At 41.4% G+C, this 18,687-nt stretch overlaps 2 protein-coding genes and 1 long non-coding RNA gene across 3 annotated transcripts in view; 1 reads left to right on the forward strand and 2 right to left on the reverse strand.

Annotated features, from left to right (window-relative positions):
• LOC148428326 (uncharacterized) overlaps positions 1-731 on the reverse strand; it is a 54,056-nt gene extending 53,325 nt beyond the window's left edge. Inside the window, exon 1 of the long non-coding RNA XR_015864727.1 lies at positions 697-731. This is a non-coding gene — a long non-coding RNA (uncharacterized LOC148428326). The remainder of the gene's footprint in view (positions 1-696) is intronic.
• The window catches only part of vstm2la (V-set and transmembrane domain containing 2 like a), a 35,955-nt gene extending 25,902 nt beyond the window's left edge, over positions 1-10,053 (forward strand). The window contains exons 2-4 of the mRNA XM_088407425.1: positions 1,349-1,518; positions 2,516-2,560; positions 5,947-10,053. Of these exons, the coding sequence (XP_088263551.1) occupies positions 1,349-1,518; positions 2,516-2,560; positions 5,947-6,321 (590 nt within the window). The 3' untranslated portion in view covers positions 6,322-10,053. The remainder of the gene's footprint in view (positions 1-1,348; positions 1,519-2,515; positions 2,561-5,946) is intronic.
• Positions 10,054-12,134: 2,081 nt separating this feature from the next.
• Positions 12,135-18,687, reverse strand: part of tti1 (TELO2 interacting protein 1) — a 17,713-nt gene continuing 11,160 nt past the window's right edge. Inside the window, exons 12-14 of the mRNA XM_088408915.1 lie at positions 18,195-18,399; positions 15,225-15,312; positions 12,135-14,296 (exon numbers count right to left, since the gene is read on the reverse strand). Of these exons, the coding sequence (XP_088265041.1) occupies positions 14,095-14,296; positions 15,225-15,312; positions 18,195-18,399 (495 nt within the window). The 3' untranslated portion in view covers positions 12,135-14,094. The remainder of the gene's footprint in view (positions 14,297-15,224; positions 15,313-18,194; positions 18,400-18,687) is intronic.

Below are 18,687 nucleotides of genomic sequence, written 5' to 3' on the forward strand. Positions count from 1 at the left end.
GTCTCCAGTATTGGAGTGACTAGAGGACGCTTTTTCAACATGATGCCGCTTGTGGAATTTTAGGACTATTGCTGACGGATTCCGTTTCGAACCGACTGGGAAATACGTCACAAGGTATTGGTAGATTTCAATAATTGAAAAAAAAAAAAAGACATTGACGAGAATTCTCGTCGTTGGCACAGAACGGAAGTACAGTATTTTAAAAGGCGAAAATTCTTGCCCGTGGTACCGAATGAAGTATTTTAAAAGACAAGAATTCTTGTCCGTGGTATCGAATGAGTTAATAGTGAAGTCTGTGGCGTATTTTGCGCAGTGGACGCCAAAATCCGCTGATTGCGGTACCTTCTGGTAAATATCTAACTAGCTTAGTAGCACTGCTGATTTGCATCTTCTACCCCCGCTCCCATATTATTTTTCATATTTTATTGTTTAGCTTGTAGTGAATGGACATAAATACTCATTATTGATTATCTTACGCACATTAGAATCATTAGAAACCAACGAAATTTGTTATTGCTAAACCGTTAGCAATCGCGGTTAGCATTAGTGCGCTAGCGATTAACATTTAACAGTCAACAAACAGTAGCTACCACTGAGTTCACTCCCATATATTATATGTACATTACACGCGGAAATTCACAAAGACACAACAATATTTCAACAATATTCCATGAATAAAACTGCAAGGGGAGCTACCTGTTAGCTGCTAGCTGCTGGTCAATAACTTCCTGTAAGTTTTCTTCTTCTGCTGCTGCTTCTTCTTCTTGATGCGTTTCTTGGGTTTTACATTTCGAGCTCACTTTACCTTAAATTCTTTCTCCTCTCTTTAATACAAACATGTACTGTATATTTGCTTCTAAAATAAGAAATATGTATATAAAATATGTATATAAAATGAGATATGCATTCACATCTTGCAAAGACGAGTGGTGTATTTATGTATTTATGTTTTGAGTACATAAGTATCGACCTAAACCTTCTGAAATCTAAAATAAATAAATTCCAAACTATTGTAGTTGATATATAGAGGTATATGTAAGGAAAAGTACGCATTGCGGGTATTTGAGCATGAGCAACACGTTTCAGTTGGAGACAAATACTTTAAGCCCTCACAGACATGTCAGCGTATTATGAGCAGGTGCTACAGTGATGATTTTTTTTTTCAATTCAACTGGGAAATAACTTCGCACATTAAAACGTGGGGGACAATTTAAAGGCCATTTATATGCCAGATTTATATTTCAAGGTTAGACTTGAAACCTACCTATAAGAATCACATTTATAGCGTCTTCCATATTCTTTGGTTGTAAATGACGGGCACTAATCTGAAGTCACTTTTTGCGTGCAGCCATGTTTACGGAGGTGCCTCACGATGTCACCGCTCAGAGGGGTCAAGATGTGGAAATGGCCTGTTCGTTCAGGGGGGCCGGGATGCCCTCCTACTCTCTGGAGATCCAGTGGTGGTACATCCGCAACCATATGGACTGGACGGACAGACAGCCGTGGAAAACCAATGAGGTGACAACATTAAAAAAAAAACAAAAGTCTGAATTAGTGATGGGAAATTGAAGACTCACTTGTGATTTTTTTAAACTCCTTTAGATGGTGCTATTGTTTTAAAGATGAAGGGCAATGCATCAAAATTTCTTCTGCAACCTTAAACCGAGTGTGCCACCTTAGAGGAGAAAAAAAACATCACAAATCGCAAATATTGATTGGAAAATGAAACCTCATGAACCACATGTGATTTTTTTTTTTTTTACTCCTCAAGATGATGCAATTGGTTTGAAGATAAAGCATAGCGCGATGGAAATTCACCAAATTTCCACTGCATCTTTAAACCAATAGTGCCATCTAGAGGAGTAAAATAAAATCACAAGTGGCTGATGAGGCTTCATTTCAATACTGCAATGAAAAAAAAAATCTGTATTTTTTACTTCATTTAAAAGAATACAGGAAAAAAACGGAATAATTCATTAAATTTAAGGATTTTTTCAAGTTGCTGATATATGACGTGTTCAAATGCAGTCAGAAAAATGCCCACCTATGCATTAACCAATAACCTTAATAATAATAATAAAAAGGCGGTGGCGCACTGTTTAGCACCCCCGCCTCCCAATTCAGGGACCCAAGTTGAAATCCACCTGGCTCTGCCTACCTGTGTGGAGTTTGCATGTTCTCCCCGAGCCTGCACGGCAAAAACATGCACGGCGGGTGTATCGGACACGCTAAATTGTCCTGAAGTGTGATTGGACGTGTGAATGCTTGTTTGTCATTCTGTGCCCCGCCATTGGCCGGCAACCAGTTGAGGATGTCCCCCGCCTACTGCCTGAAGTCAGCTGGGATAGGCAACAGCAAGCCTGCTACCCTACTGAGGCTGAAAATGGATTTATGGATAAAAATGATTGTAATTGTTAATAATGTCATATTATTATTATTATTGTTTGATTCAATCCATCACTCATCTTCTAAAAAAAAATCTTCATCCTTACACTTTGTATTTTTTTTTTCCCAGGTATCTCCGGAGGAAGAAATGACAAAGGGCGCTACAAAGATAAGTGTGAGTTAACAGCATCTCTGCTGTGAAAGCCGCTGTTTAAAAATCTTCCACGATTACCGCAGGCAGCGAGCCACTTCTGATTACATTTACATTTCTTGTTCCGGCTGATTTGCCGCTGTTGCTGATCCTATTTCACACTCAGGGATGGGACTTTTTCTTTGTTTGTTTTTTTTGGGGTGGGGTGGGGGGGGCACTGGAAGCATTACGCAACCACGGCAGCAACAAGGTCTCGGCGTCTTCCGCGGTCTTCACGGCCACTTAACGGCTTCTTCTCACAAATGAAGTCAAAGGGCTTGCCGGGAAGATCATTTTACCGTGATGTGGTCGCCACGGTAACTTGGCGCAGCGAGAGGAGCGTATCGGGAACCGAAGCCCGATTTGTGTTCAGTCAAGTGTACAAAAGACTCCACCGCTTGCTTTATTGATCTTTTACAAAATAGTCATTTGGCACAGGAGAGTAGTCCATTGTAGAACTTTATGGATCTGGGCCCAAAATATTTTTTCCCCAATTTGGTTTTTCAATCATTTCTCGGTGAATTGAATCAATTTAATGAAAAAGAAATACGAGACGTTTTATTTACCGTATTTTTCGGACGATAAGCCGCGACTTTTTCATCATGATTTGAGCCCTGCGGCTTATAGTTCAGTGCTGCTTATCTGCTGTTTTTTTTAAAAATATTTTTTACTATGAACCAATGAAGTAGAACTGAAAAGATGGGAATCAATGTGCTCAAAAAGAGTTTTAAAATATATTATTAAAAATATAAAAACGGTCTAACTTGAATAAGATCTTGCATAAAAGTTTGTGATGTGAAAATTTGATATACATTGTATATATATATATATATATATATATATATATATATATATATATATATATATATACAGTCAGCCCCCGGCTTACGAGCATCCTGATTTGCGAACAATTCGCCTTACGAGCGTGGATCAGGGAGATTTTTGTCCTCCGCTTACGAGCAACTTTTCGTCTTGCGAGCATTCCGACAAACCAGCCATTGAGTATGTAGAAATGTTCTCGCCTAACTGCGTTATCATATTCAGCAGTTGCGTCATCTACAATCATTAACAGGTACTTATGGCGGTAACGTGAACGCTATTGGTCTTACAACGTCACACTGACTGTCTCACTCACGGTGTCTAAATATATTACCATTTAAGTGTAGTGTTTGTACAGCTAAAGGGAAAAACAGCTGACATGAAATTAAATGTGCCGATTGCAGGACAAAGAATTGTCATTGGTTTAAATGTTTTTTTTTTTTTTAATTAATTGTCAATACATTCCAACCGTTTAAAAAAAAGTGTGAATAATTATCAGTCAGTCAAGGAGACGCCAATATGCTATTGGTCGATTAAGGTCACCCGGTCTCACTCACGGAGATGCTATTGGCCGGCGTCACACGTCAATCACAGAAATGCCGATATGCTATTGGCCGAACGCCTTTATCTAGCTTGATGGGACAGGATGGAAGGAAGGAGAGAATATTAGTGAAAAACGGAATGTTGTGAAGACTTTGCAAACTTTATCTGTTAGACATAGCTTCTAAAATTACTAGCAGCGGTAAAGGAAGAAATAAGAGGATGATGTTTTAGTATCTCCGTGATTTGCACCCTGACTGAAAGAGTTACTGTAACACTGTAAGACCAATAGCCTATTTGCGTTGACGTGCTGGCATTGAGCGTTAATCTCTGCATCCTTTTACGGGTGGAAATTCAGTGCTGTTTAATGGTCGTTTTACATAACTGCATGTCATGTTAGACGGCAACCTCCCGACATGCTTTGGGACAGCGCCCTTGTTGCAATACTGTGAGTTGAAACCAAGAGTGAACTAATGTTCGAATAAGCTATAAGTATGGTGCCTAATTAATACAACACACCCACCCTCCCCTCCGCCTCCACCCAGCTCAATTCACGTCGGGAAAAACAGCTGACATGAAATTAAGTGTGCCGATTGCAGGACAAAGAATCGTCACAGGTTTAAATGTGTTTTAATCAATTAGATGTCAATACATTCCAACCGTTTAAAAAAACGTGCCAATAAGTATCAGTCAGTATCAGTCAGACGCCAATATGCTATTGGTCGATTAAGGTCACCCGGTCTCACTCACGGAGATGCTATTGGCCGGCATCACACGTCAATCACAGAAGTGCCGATATGCTATTGGCCGAACGCCTTTATCTAGCTTGATGGCACAGCTGGTTGGGATGGAAGGAAGTAGAGAAAACCCTGACTGAAAAAGTTACTGTGACACTGTAAGACCAATAGCATGTCTGGTTTATAGTGTAGACTTCTGCTTATCTCAGCTCAAGTCACATCTTACCAAAGGTAAAAGTCGTTATTCCTTTGTATTTGTTATTTAATGAAACTGTACAGTAGATTATGTGACTCAATATTAACATATGTATACAGCGTGATGTTCTCACCTAAGGCTTCTGCGCGCGTTGCATGCATTCACGAATTAACATGGGTTTGGATTGCCCGCTATACGAGCAATCCGAGATACGAGCGTAGCCGCTGAACGGATTAAGTTCGTAACCCGGGGGCCCACTGTATATATATATATACAGTATATATATATATATATATATATATATATATATGAGTGTATTTATACATTTATGATTGTATATATTATTTATTTGCAGTGTGTGCAATATTAACTAAAATATTCTATCAATTAATCAACGAGAGACAGAATGCTGTCCAAGTATTGATTTTGAGTTTGAATTAATATTTAACTCTGCAGTATTCTGTTGGTAATATCCATTTTCTATAAATATAATGTTGGGTCTAAATATGCAGGCATGTTCGGTCTGTTAAAGAGAGGAAGTTGCTGTTGTTAGACAGTAAAAAAAAATAAAATAAATAAGTTTCATATTACCACCTGCGGCTTATAGTCCAGTGCGGCTTATCCGTGTCAAAAGATTTTAATTTTTTATTTTTTGCTCGATTTTTGCTGCTGCGGCTTATATACTGGTGCGCCTTATGGTCCGGAAAATACGGTTAAATGATTGATTTATTTCTAGCAATCCCAAAAGTATTCAGGCAAAACTAATCAAGCCCGTTTTAAAATAATATTTTAGTAAATTTAATATTCAACTTGCCTAAAGAAATAGTCCATTTATTTTGAAATTTTTTAGCTGTGAAAAGCGGCCAGAGGCGGCGCCAAAAAAACAAAAAAATATAGCTGTTAAACTGTTAAAGATAAACCACAGTAACCCAGTTCCAAAACATCCAAATTACTTCACAGACTCCCGGAAACCCCAGCTTTGAGAAGCTCTTATCTGGAGGACCCCAAAATGGTGCTTCATGAAGCTTCATTCGCCCATCGCCATACAATTCGGTTCTCCTTTTCTCATTTGCCCCCAGGTAGTGAAGGTCGCGGGGAGTAACATCTCCCACAAGCTCCGCCTCTCCCGCGTCAAGTCGTCCGACGAGGGCACGTACGAATGCCGGGTCATGGACCTGAGCGACGAAGAAGGGGCGCGGCAGCACCGCGTGCGCGCCTACCTGCAGGTAGTAGCCCGGAGCGACATCGCCACCGCCAACCAGTACGACAACTTCCGGCCGCCGGATGACACCGAGGGGGATTTGGCTCACAGCCGCCCCCGAAACCAGGCGGGCGAGCGGGCTCCCCCCGCCGCCGACGACCGGCGCCAAGCGGGCCGGGAGCTGAGGAAGAGGGATGTGGACAGTAACCATGGCGACAATGACTGCTCCAATGAGCCCAGATGCGTGCCGTAATCTGATTACACCCCAAGATCAAATACAAGTGCAGAACTTAACTCATTCTAACCCAATAACATTTTTTTTTTTTTAAGTGCAGCCAGACAACTATTTTCTTTCTTTTTTTTTCAAGTTTGGCCAAAGGCGTTTCTAATAAGTAGCTGGTACTAATCAAACATCGAATTAATTACTTTGGTAATTCATTAGTGTTACCTAAAGTCATCAATGACTTCAGTACTCCAATGCATAAAATAATCCTTACTTTGCATTAAATTATCCAAATAAATTGATACTATAATACTTAATTACACAATGTAATAGATTACATACCACCAGCTGTTTTTTAGACCGTCCTTTAGCAAAATACTTGGGGAAATAAAATTGAAAAACATAAGTTAACATAAGATTGAATTTCTGCACTAGTTGAAAAAAAAACAACAACGTAAAAACGCCTCTTTGGCATTGAATGAGTTAAGATTGCAAAGTATGACGTGCATAAATAGGTCCACTTCCCAAACAGTGCCAAAACAACCGTCTCATAAAAAGCTTAAGCATGGCTAATTGAAAGCTTTTAGTATTTTCACCCTTGTGCAGTATTTTTATTATTTTTGGGTCATTTTTCCCTACATTAATCTCGCAGCACACTCCATGTACAGTGGACCCCCGGGTTACAGCGTCCCTGGCTTAATGTTTTTTTCACGTTACGAAGTGGAACAAAGTTTTTTTTTGTACCCTCTTTACTGATTTTTTTCCCGCTTTACGGCATCAACAACTGCCACGACCTGTGGGGTTGGCTGTGTTTATGTTGTTTTGCCTCCCTCTTCAGGCGTTATCGGTAATCGCTCTTATTTTCTGTTGATGTCAGACTGCCTGCGCTGCAACGTGTCACTCATATGCAGGTCTGCTATTGGTTGACGTCACGGTGTCACTAAGATGCCGACATGCTATCGTGTGAGCGCTTCCAATATGGTATACGTTGTGCATTTTAGTACTTAATTCAAACTTTAGTTGGTTAGCCATGGGTCCCAAGATTGCTAGTGATGTTAAAGAGAAAAGAAGATGAGTAGTATGGAAACGAAGCTGGAAATAATTAAGAAATACGAAGAAAGCTAGGCTAGGCTAGGCTACCCTCGCTAGGGCATATGGCTGTGAGCTCGAGTCAACGTCACTCAAAGGTAAACATCTTTTTCATTTATGATATTTAATTGTATACAGACATGTATAAGTAGCACTTAGTAAACTATTTTGTTACCGATTTTTAATATGTATATACTATGTTGATGTTTTTACCCGGCGTTTTACACACATTAGCTAATTAGCATAAGTTTCTAATTATTTAGGCAAGACTCTTCAAGGGAGGATTTTTTTTTTAAGACATCTTTATAAAAGTGATGTGAAAATAAAGCTTCATGAAGTGCTGGTGATATTTTTTGTTCTCCAGATGGTAGTAATTGCAGTAGCCCTTATTTTTAAACCAAGAGAGGAGTAAAATAATAACACAGGTGCTTCATGAGGCTTCATTTTCTCATCCCTACTTTTTTTGACTCATTTTTGACATTCCAACCGGATTCGGATGTTTTTTGGACCAATTTTCTGCCGCGTGGGTCATACTTGACAAAACGTCCATCTGTGTCCACGGTCCATTCACGCGTTCCATTTTTTGTCATAATCCCGCTAATATACAAAACAAGCAACAGTGTTTTGGTGGCGACGGAAAACACAAACAAGTAAACGCGCTTTGCTTCGGTGTTTGTCATGAGTGAAACCAGTCTTCGCTGTTATATTCAATTCACGGACGGAAGAAAAAAAAATCAAGTCGGCTAAGCCACGCCTACTAAATATATCCTGTACATACAAAATTATGAATGTGCTCTTTGTTTAGGAGATTTTCTTAGAACAAATCTTGGTATATTCAGCCTTGTATTTTAATAACGACGTTGGTCTTCTATTTCTCATCAGCCATTAAAAAAAAAAAAAAGCCTCAATCCTTTCAACTTTAAGCCTCTATTCGACTTTGTAAATAAGAGACTGTAAAATACGACATGAAGTGAATGCATGTTTGGTCGTTTTCTTAAAAGCCTTTTCAAAGAAATAATGTACACAAAAAATGACTTCTCCTGGCCTCCTTCTGAAGGATCGTTTGGTTGCTAAAATATGTTGTATTTTATTGCAATTATTCTTGTTATTTTTCATTGCTTTTTTCCGTAAGTGCTGTACAGACTGATGAATGACATTTTCAGGAACTTATCTTAGTATTTACCCATCAGCCAATCGGGTTTGCGGTTCTCAGCGCTTCGCTGATGCGGGCAATGGCTAACGAAGCTTCATGAAGTACTTGTGATCATTTTCATAACTTTAGATCAGTGGTTTTCAAAAGGGAGTGCTTGAAGGAACTTCGAGGGGTACTCGAGATTTAAAATAAAACAAACATGCAAAACTCGTTTTAAAATAATTATTGTTCTATATAGGTTTCAGAAAATGAGTTTAAAAGGTTGCATAGGGTTAAACAGGACTTTACAAAGATAAATTAAGTAAAATATTTAGGTTCCTTTTGAGGTCTCCTATAATTCAAAGTGGCATTGATTTCTCGAATAGCTAAAATCAATGTGATTTTTCAATTTCTTCATTAAATACATATTTTAGAACCCCAACACTCGAAAACATGGCAGCTATTGTAATGTAGGAGTTATGGAGACCAAGCTCCACTTCTCTGATTTCGAAATCCATTGGAATGATGTTGCTAGCGCAAATGGTTAGGGAGATATGCTGATTTTAAAAACATCTCGCGGGCCGGGTTCAACCTTTTTGAGTGCCATATTCCGGCACGCGGGCCGTATGTTTGACACCCATGCTCTAGATCAAGGGTGTCAAACTGATTTTTATTGTAGGCCACATTGTACTTATAGTGTCTGTTAGAGGGCCGGAATAAATCTAAAAATGGCCTAAAAAAAGCTTCAATTTTATCATACCCCTTTAATTTCTGTAAAATCCTGAAAATTAACGACTTAAAAATAGAAAAACATGTGTCTAATAAACGCCGTTTTTGCTGGTTTACCTAATGTTGAAAACACAGGCCGATTAAAAACTGTTCAAAAGATAGATCGGGAACAGAAAATGGTTGTTTTTGATGACAATCTGCAAGTTTAGCTAGAAACTTAAATCCAATCAGCATTTGGCGGGCCACATATAATGATGTGGCGGGCCGGTTCTGGCCCCCGGGCCTTAAGTTTGACACCTGTGCTTTAGATGGTCCCCTTTTTCCAAAAGAAACGTGGGAAATCCAATACACTCCCACTGCGCTTGCACCCTAACCCTAACCCTAACCCTCTGTAAACCAGGAACACCATCTAAAGGAATCGGAAAAATATCACCAATCCTTCATGAAGCTTAATTAGTCAATCATTATTGAAGAGACCACATTTTGTTTCTGGTGTATATGGAACAAACATCTTGTTGTGTACATACTTAAGCCCGCGGGGACGCTACTCGCTTCCAAAGGGATCGAACAGGACAGAGTGAATATTTGGGGTGATGTAAGCGTGGGGCCCATTTTGCCTCCAAGACCTTGTGGAAAGTTCCGCTCTATTCAAGAAAGCAGTCCCCGAAGAACACTTGAAGGACTCGCTCCACCGGTTGCAATCATTTGAAGGCTCGTCAAGAGAATAAGCGGGAACGTGTAAATTGCTCTGCGCAGTTGGAGCTCATGCTAACGTGTATGCCTCGCAGAAAATAAACAGCATACAAACATTGTTTACTGAGTCAATTTTTCTGAAAGGTTGTATTTGAAGGATTTTATACGTGCGAGTTTTAAAACACCGATTTAACCTTTAAATCTAATTTCAAACCCTACTTCAAAACCCAACCTACTACTGTTAAACACTACTCAAGTTTAAACTAATCCCCTAACCCCAACACAAACACGAAACCTACTCCTAACTTTAACCCTAACTCCCTAACCCCTTACCCTAACACTACCCCTACTCCTAACCCTAACCCTCCCCCTAATTTTAACCTTACTCCTAACCCTAACTCTCTAACCCCTTACCCAAACACTACCCCTACTTCTAACCCTAAAACTGACCCAACCCAACCCTAACCCTACCCCTACTCCTAACCCTAACATTAACCCTAACTCTCTAACCCCTTACCCTAACACTACCCCTACTCTTAACCCTAATACTAACCCAAACCCAACCCTAACCCTACCCCTAACCTTAACCCTACTCCTAACCCTAACATTAACCCTAAACCTCAAACCCCTTAATCTATTACTACCCCTACTCCTAACCCTAATACCAACCCAAACCCAACTAACCCTACCCCAACCCTCTAACCCTACTACCAACCCTAAGGATCAGAAGCAGACAGACCTCTTTAAAAGGCTTCTAACCCAACCCTAACCCGATTTAAATTAACCCTACCCTCCTAACCTTATTTTAAAAAACCCTAAGCCTCAAATCCTACTTCTAACCCTAACCCTTTTCTCCTACTTCAAAACCCCTAGCCATTACAGTGAAACCCTACTCCCAGCTTGAAAGCCTAGTTTAAAACCCTACTTTCATAAACCCTAATTTAACAGCCAAACTGAAACCCTAAACATAGCCTTGAACCCTACAAAACCTTTATGCTCAATCTTATTATGAAATCCTAGCCTAGTTTGAAACCCTACATTAAAATCTTACACTTACTTTGAAGCCCTACTTCAAAACCCTAACCACTATTATGAAACCCTAATGCCATCTCGATAACCCATTTTAAAACCCTACTTTCCAACTTAACACAGATCGATGCCCTAACTTGAAACAGAAATGATGGTATATACCTAAATAACAGTGATGGAAAATTGAAGCCTCATGAAGCACATGTAATACTTTTATACTCCACTGGAGGGGGATCTTGATTTGAAGATAAAGGCTGCAGCAATATAAATATGAAATTAATTCTGCATCACTTAAGAGTGCCATGTAGTGCAGTGGTTCTCAACTGGGGGTACTTGAAGGAACTCCAGGGGTTACTCAAGATTTATATATAATTATTTACTAAAAACAATTATTGAATTGCTAAAGTCTTTCAAGGCATAAAAATAATCATAAATTCAAACAACTGTGTGTAGTTGTATGCATTCTTCTGGAAGGTATAAAATAAAAATTGAAACACTTATACTCGGTATTTCTAAACTCAGTTTATTTGCTGTGTTTTCACTATTTCTGTTCTGCAGTAACATGACACTAATTTGGCATCCAAATGCTGCGTGTGTGTGTGTGTGTGTGTGTGTGTGTGTGTATGAAGGCAGGTGTTTTTGTCAGAGGCCCCTCCCACCTCCATTGCCTCTGATGACTAATGGTGCTGCTGTCAGCGCTGGCAGGGGGATAAATAGCCGCGGCACACAATGAGATAAAGGGACGGCGCGCCACATTTGCTAACATTAAGTCGGGGCTCCTAAATAGAAAAGGTGGCGTCCTTGTCGTCCTCACACCGGAGGCCTCGCACATTCATTACGCGACTACGAGGCGGGAGGCTCGGGACTCCCCCGGACCGGAGGGGCGATGCGATAATGGCGCGGGACCGGGCCACCTCCATTGAATTTCCGAGGCGATGTGAGCGCTCGCCCGTGAATAACAGGAGAGACCGCCGCCACGTTGTTCACCTTGTTTGATGGATGATATGTTTGTCAGGGCCAGACTTTATTTCAGTACGCTTACGAGCCTGAAAGCCAATGAATATATAAAAAGGCATCGGGGCGCAGATCGTCGGCGGTACTAATGGAAAGCAAGTCATTTTAAGACGGGCTGTTTTAGCACGGGAGGATAATGATGCAAGCGAGCTTGTAAGCTAAGCTGTTTATTTGGAATGCAAAATGAGTGACAAATGCGTACAGTCAAGTCAAACAATGTTGAACGAGGGAATTTATATGTATCAATGTGTACCTTCAGATTCAAATAGGCTGAAGGTTGTAAAATAAAAAAAAGCATACCGCACATTTGCATATTTCTGATTTATGAGGAGACATCATTTGAACTGAAACAAAGATGGCCGAGAAAGTGAGAGAGGAAGGAGGGAGACAGAGAAATCCAGTGAGAGGTGAAACAGTGATAAAAAGAGAGAAAAAAAGAGAAGGGAAGGTAGAAAGAGTTAGAATAATAGTACATAGGTTATCCCATATTTGTTATTTGCCTTGCAATATGTATATTGGTAGACATGAATATTTTCTATTTGGGTTGTTGTGAAGAAAGTTGAAGAGATGAAACGTCTCCTGGAGCTCTAAGAACAAAGCAGGCACCACAACCTGACCACAAGGTAAAACCAAATGGGGTTGGCCGTTATGTTCCTGCCTGGGAACAAAAACTTAGCAATTATTGCATGGACTGACAGCGTAGGGAATCACACCTACATCCCCCACTACCACAAGCTGATTGTTACGTTCCAAGGTAGAACGGAATGGGGTTGGTCGTTATGTTCCTGGGAACAAAAACTTAGCAGTTATTGCATGGACTGGCAGCGTAAGGAATCGCACCTACATCCCCCACTACCACAAGCTGATTGTTACGTTCCAAGGTAGAACGGAATGGGGTCGTTGTTATGTTGCTGGGAACAAAAACTTAGCAGGTATTGCATGGACTGATAGCGTAGGGAATCACACCTACATCCCCCACTACCACAAGCTGATTGTTACGTTCCAAGGTAGAACGAAATGGGGTCGGTTGTTATGTTCCTGGGAACAAAAACTTAGCAGTTGTTGCATGGACTGATAGCGTAGGGAATCACACCTAGATCCCCCACTACCACAAGCTGATTGTTACGTTCCAAGGTAGAACGGAATGGGGTCGGTTGTTATGTTGCTGGGAACAAAAACTTAGCAGGTATTGCATGGACTGATAGCGTAGGGAATCACACCTACATCCCCCACTACCACAAGCTGATTGTTACGTTCCAAGGTAGAACGAAATGGGGTCGGTTGTTATGTTCCTGGGAACAAAAACTTAGCAGTTGTTGCATGGACTGATAGCGTAGGGAATCACACCTACATCCCCCACTACCACAAGCTGATTGTTACGTTCCAAGGTAGAACGGAATGGGGTCGGTTGTTATGTTACTGGGAATAAAAACTTAGCAGGTATTGCATGGACTGATAGCGTAGGGAATCGCACCTACATCCCCCACTACCACAAGCTGATTGTTACGTTCCAAGGTAGAACGAAATGGGGTCGGTTGTTATGTTCCTGGGAACAAAAACTTAGCAGGTATTGCATGGACCGATAGCGTAGGGAATCGCACCTACATCCCCCACTATCACAAGCTGATTGTTACATTCCTGCCATATGTCTCTCCCAAGTGAGTAAATAGAGTCCAAATCTTTTGTCTTTGTTCCTAGCGTTTTATGAAATGGTCGAGGTTAACTGACCCTGACTGACAGAAAGGAGGAAGAGGACAAACAAGACAGTAAAAGGTGAGACAATAGGACAAAGCAAACATCCTCTTGACAGCGATCATCGACACATAGACTTCCTTTATTGCCACTGCACAAAATACTCAGCCGCGCAAGCTGGGTAATGAAATTCCGTCACAATGGCTTCCAAAAATGAGTCAGCGCCAACTGTCAGTTGGTGTAATATAAAAATATTATTTAGGAATATTAAATAGATAGAGCGAGACAAAACGAGAGAGAGAGAGCGAGAGACTCCCACGGCAGACATAAATAATTGGAAAGATAGTCAAATATAAAAGCTTTGGTTATTTTTTTTTTTTTTAAATTCTAGAGTCCGTTGTTGGTGGCGGAGTCCGGAACGGGTTTTACTCTTGGCCGGTTTGTCCAAACTCCTCCCTCAGCAGTGTGAGCACATTGTCCGAGTACTCGTCCCTGGGGCGTCCCATCCCGCTCAGCGGGACGGGTCGCAGGTCGGGGTGCGGGGGGACCCAGGAAGACGGGCAGTGGATCTCATTCAACGTCAACCACGAGGCGTCGGGGTCCAGCCGGATCAAGTGACGGAAAACGCTGCGGACGAAAGACGGACCACGGAAAATTCGTTAGGAGGCGTTTGGAGGAATGGGACGAGCCCCGAATCTCACCGGACCGGATGTCTCACGGGGTTGAATCGGGGACAACGAGACCAGATTTTTCATTTTCATTGAGCGGACCACGCACACCGACTTTCCACTTAATAACGAATGGCGAAATTTGATCTTTTTTTTTTTGATAGTGAAAATTTTTTAAAAAACGAACCGAAATTTTACACGGCTCTTTCGCCGTCCCGCGTTTTCCGCGTTATGAGGCACACCTAAAAGCCTTGAATTTACTCAAAAGCTGACAGTGCGCCTTATAACCTGAAGCGCCTTATAAACAACGAGTTTGCGATTATTATTTTTTTTTACCACTGCTTTTCAGTTCTATTTTTTACAATTACCAATTTTGAAATTTGGATGTGCTATATATGCTCCAATTTTGCAGCAATTTATATGGGGACAAGGCGCAATAAATAAATAAATAAATCCAGAAACTGTTTGTTAATCAACAAAACAACATATTTAAAGGTGTAGTTTTATTAAAATATTTAGGCTTCATATTTAATTGAATCATAATTATACTCTTTTCAACTCGATTCGAGTTTGATAAAAAAGAGGGCGGGGCAAAATGTGTTTTCATAGTGGTGGGAGATCTGCAAACACATCTTTGTCTGTTCTCCTCACGAGTAATAGGAATCTAAAGTCTGTTGTCTTCCTTCCGTGTGTATTGTTTAATAAATGTTGTAGGTTTACAAAACTTGAAAAAGCCCACTAAACATAAAACATTGATTTTGTATCATCATCATCTTGTCGTACGATATCACTTAAAGTATTAAAACGCTCCCTTACTTTATCAGTCTGGTTTGCGAGAACGACGACACTGTCGGGCAAAGGTAACCGGAGGTCGGATTTGCTCTTACCTCATGCAGGCCTGCTGCAGCCTGATTGGTTGTCTGCAGCTCAGGTAGGGCAGGCACGCTTCACAAACAACATCTAAATCCACTTCGGCTGCAAATACACGCGTCGGAAAACAAAAGACAGACGGCTTTTAATATCTTTTTCCCATAACGCCGCAGGGCATTGATTTTGTACGCCAAATTTTGCTACTGAATATATTATGGGATATTTGAGCATTTGGTCTACAATGTAAACAATGTTTATTTATTTGTAGTGCATAATGTTGGTTCTCCATTTTTTTTCTCCATAACGTCGCGAGAGTATTGACTTGCATTGTGGGAAAGAATGCAAACAAAAGTTTGGCGGCCGCTCGACGGAACGTCGCAAAAATGGCAGGAAAATCGATGTAATAAGTCGTATTAAATCCCATCTCAAAAATTGTAATTACAATGCTTTTACATGGTCCAAAATTTGGACAACAATTATCTTTGTGCACAAAATCTTGCGCGTCCCGCTTCAATCACGTAGAAATGTCAACATTTAAACATTTTACATTTTTTAAATCATCTGCTAGAAATTTCAGCTCCCTAGTCTTTTTTTCCCTATTGATTTTTTATGATATCATCAAAAAAAAAATCAAAGGTTCCATAAATTGTTACATAAAGCCACAAGGGTTAAATATACTAAGCCATGACCCCCCCCCCCCCCCCACACACACACACACACACACACACACACAAAACGTATTTCCGCTAATGAAACAGTGAAAGAAGAGGACAATTTTGGAGACTTGGCATTTTTCAAGCGCCGGCTGAGGGAGCAAGACTCACAGCGGGGGCGCTTTCATCCCTTTCCCGTTTTGGCAACGGGCCGCCGCGCAAACGCCGCGCTTTCAAGTCCACGTCGCCATCTCGCCTCGGCCCGAGCGGTCCGTCTTTTGGCTTTTCTTTCCCTCCTCCCCCCGCGCCGCCTTGCTTCCGCTCTTTCATCTCCTTCATTTTGACCCCCCCCCCCCGCCCCATCTGTTCCGATCCCGCCATCCCCGACAGACACTTTAGCCCTTCCCTCAGGCGCGCTACGGGCTTCCTTTCAAAACGTGGCGATTTCCCTCGGCCGCACCGGCGGCGCGTCAAGAAGAAAAGCGGCGGTTCGCATTTCCCACTTCAATGGGATTACTCGGCTAGCGCCTCTCTCCCTTTTCTTGCGTTCTATCCGCGGCGGCTTGCACTCGTGACCGCCTTCTTTTGCGGAAGCGGGGCGCTCGGAACGCGGCGCCAAGAGTCACAAACGCTCAGGTGCCGCCGCTCGTTCTGCGGTAAATGAAAAAAGGCGGAAATTGGACCACCGCGGGCCTGATCATTTATGCGCTCCGGTCCGTCTCGGCGTCCGCGGCTCGCCGCGTGACCGGGGCCGGCTAATTGGCTTGCCGCGGGCGTCCCAAAGGCGAGCCCGAGCCAAATCGGTATTCACGCCGACGAAGACCGTTTCCCCGACCGGCGCTCGGTTACACTCTCTCCTTTGTGTGATTGAAAAGGGAGGAAAGCAAAATCCCGGACAGGAAATCCGCCCCCGCGAGCTCATTTTCGCACGGGGGGGATGGGGGCAAAGCCCCGCAGCGAATCGAGAAAAAACGAAATAACCGAGTTGAATAAATGATCAGTTTGGCTCGTCCAATCCCAAAGACGCGTTTTTACGTTTTTCTTTTGTTGGCGGACGACCAATCCCAGGTACGTCATGTTTTTCTTAGGAAGTGTCTAAAAATGGCGAGATTGATTACTTTGGGTGATGAACTTTTTCGGTTCCGGGCATTATCGGAAAAGGCAACCAGAACGTTTAGCATTTTCACTCATCTTTCAAGGCCGACAGAATATAGTGTGCTATGTCTATGTAAATATGAGTGCTGCCATTGAAAGATTGACTTCCATTCCTTAGAATTACAATTATGTAATGTATGTGTTGTATTTATGGCAACACTGCCATCCAATGCTCACAGTTATCACTACAGTGCTAATATGGCCTAATATTAGATAAGAACTAGTCAAGGGCGTCAGCTACTCTCCATAAAAAAGTGTATTTAATGAGAATTTTATTATTTTATTTACTACTTTAAACGACGAGAATTCTCGCCCATGTCGCTGAAAGAGTGAAGTACGAGTCAACGATTTAGATATAAGTACTGAAGTCCAAATTTAAGTAAAAAAAAAAAAAAAAAGTAATTATAAAAAAAAGGATTGTAGCAGCCATTATGAGACATTAAAAAGTGTTGTCATCAACCGGGTGAAATTTCAGCTGCCTAGCTTCTTTCAATGCTTTCCCCTGAAAGGCCTTTTGTGTAAAGATCAAAGAATTGGACAAAAATGCTATCCAAGGTTTATACTAGGGATGTCCCAATAACAATTATATTTTTTTGCACTTATTTCAATATTTTCAATACTTTGGCACTATTTTTTTTACCTGCCATTTTAGATCCTCCTTTTAGCCTATTAAAAAAAAACATTTGCTAGCTAAATTCTTTTTCACATCGAATAATTACAATTAAAAACACATTTTTATGACCTGCTGTCAACTAAAAATAAAATCGCATGTGCTGAAGGCTCAGGTAATGACCAATTAATCATGATTCAACGCATGAATGTCACATGACCAACAGGTGTGCCATGATTGGCCGTTACCTGAACCTTGAGCAAAGCCAGTCATTTTCACAGTACTGTTTCTAGAAACGTGTGTATTTAAAGGTATTAATTGGACATGTGAAATTATTTTGTCATAGACTCAAGTATTCACTTTTTTGCTAAAAAATGTCCATATTATAATACCTTATTGAAGAAAGCATGAATTCCAAATTACTGTATAGCGTTCAATCTCTGTAATGTTGTATTAGTCTGCCATCTAGTGGTGTGACGCATGTAGTAAATGATGCACGTTTGCACGTTATCTGTTGCATGCCCAGCCAGCTATTACGCGTCCAACTGTATGCGGTTGCGTTCACTTACAAAGGTCCAAACTCTGGCACAGCGAGCCCAGTCCCTCAAGTACGGCCAGCTGCAGTTTGTAGGCCAGAGTGTGAGCGTAGACGGGTCCGGCTTTGGCGCTGACGGGGGCCTGCTGAGCCAGAGAGGAGCCCAGCTTTGGCAAAACCTCTTTGGAGACCCTCCTCCGCAGGAAGTCGCCGCAAGTGTGACCCAGAGTACATAAAACCTGGAAGGGAGGCAAGAGGGGGTTTCATTTGGTGCTCGACCAGATTGGGATTTTGGCGGCCCCTCTTTGGACATGATTGCAGTCCAGCAATTTTCCTTTTTACAATATGACTCGTGTCATAGGTTTTGCTTGTTTATTTCAAAATGTGAGCTAGTTATTCTAAGTTGCATTTTCTTAAAGGGACAGTGTGTACGATTTAGGGCGTTTTTTTATGACGGAAAGCAGGAGGTGCTGCAGGTGCTGCATTTACCATTGTCCAGCTATATTAAACATGGCCACCCCCCCATG

This window comes from Hippichthys cyanospilos, chromosome 2 (genome assembly GCF_059441005.1).
Source record: "Hippichthys cyanospilos isolate Australia breed blue-spotted pipefish chromosome 2, RoL_Hcya_1.0, whole genome shotgun sequence".
Classification (NCBI taxonomy): domain Eukaryota; kingdom Metazoa; phylum Chordata; class Actinopteri; order Syngnathiformes; family Syngnathidae; genus Hippichthys; species Hippichthys cyanospilos.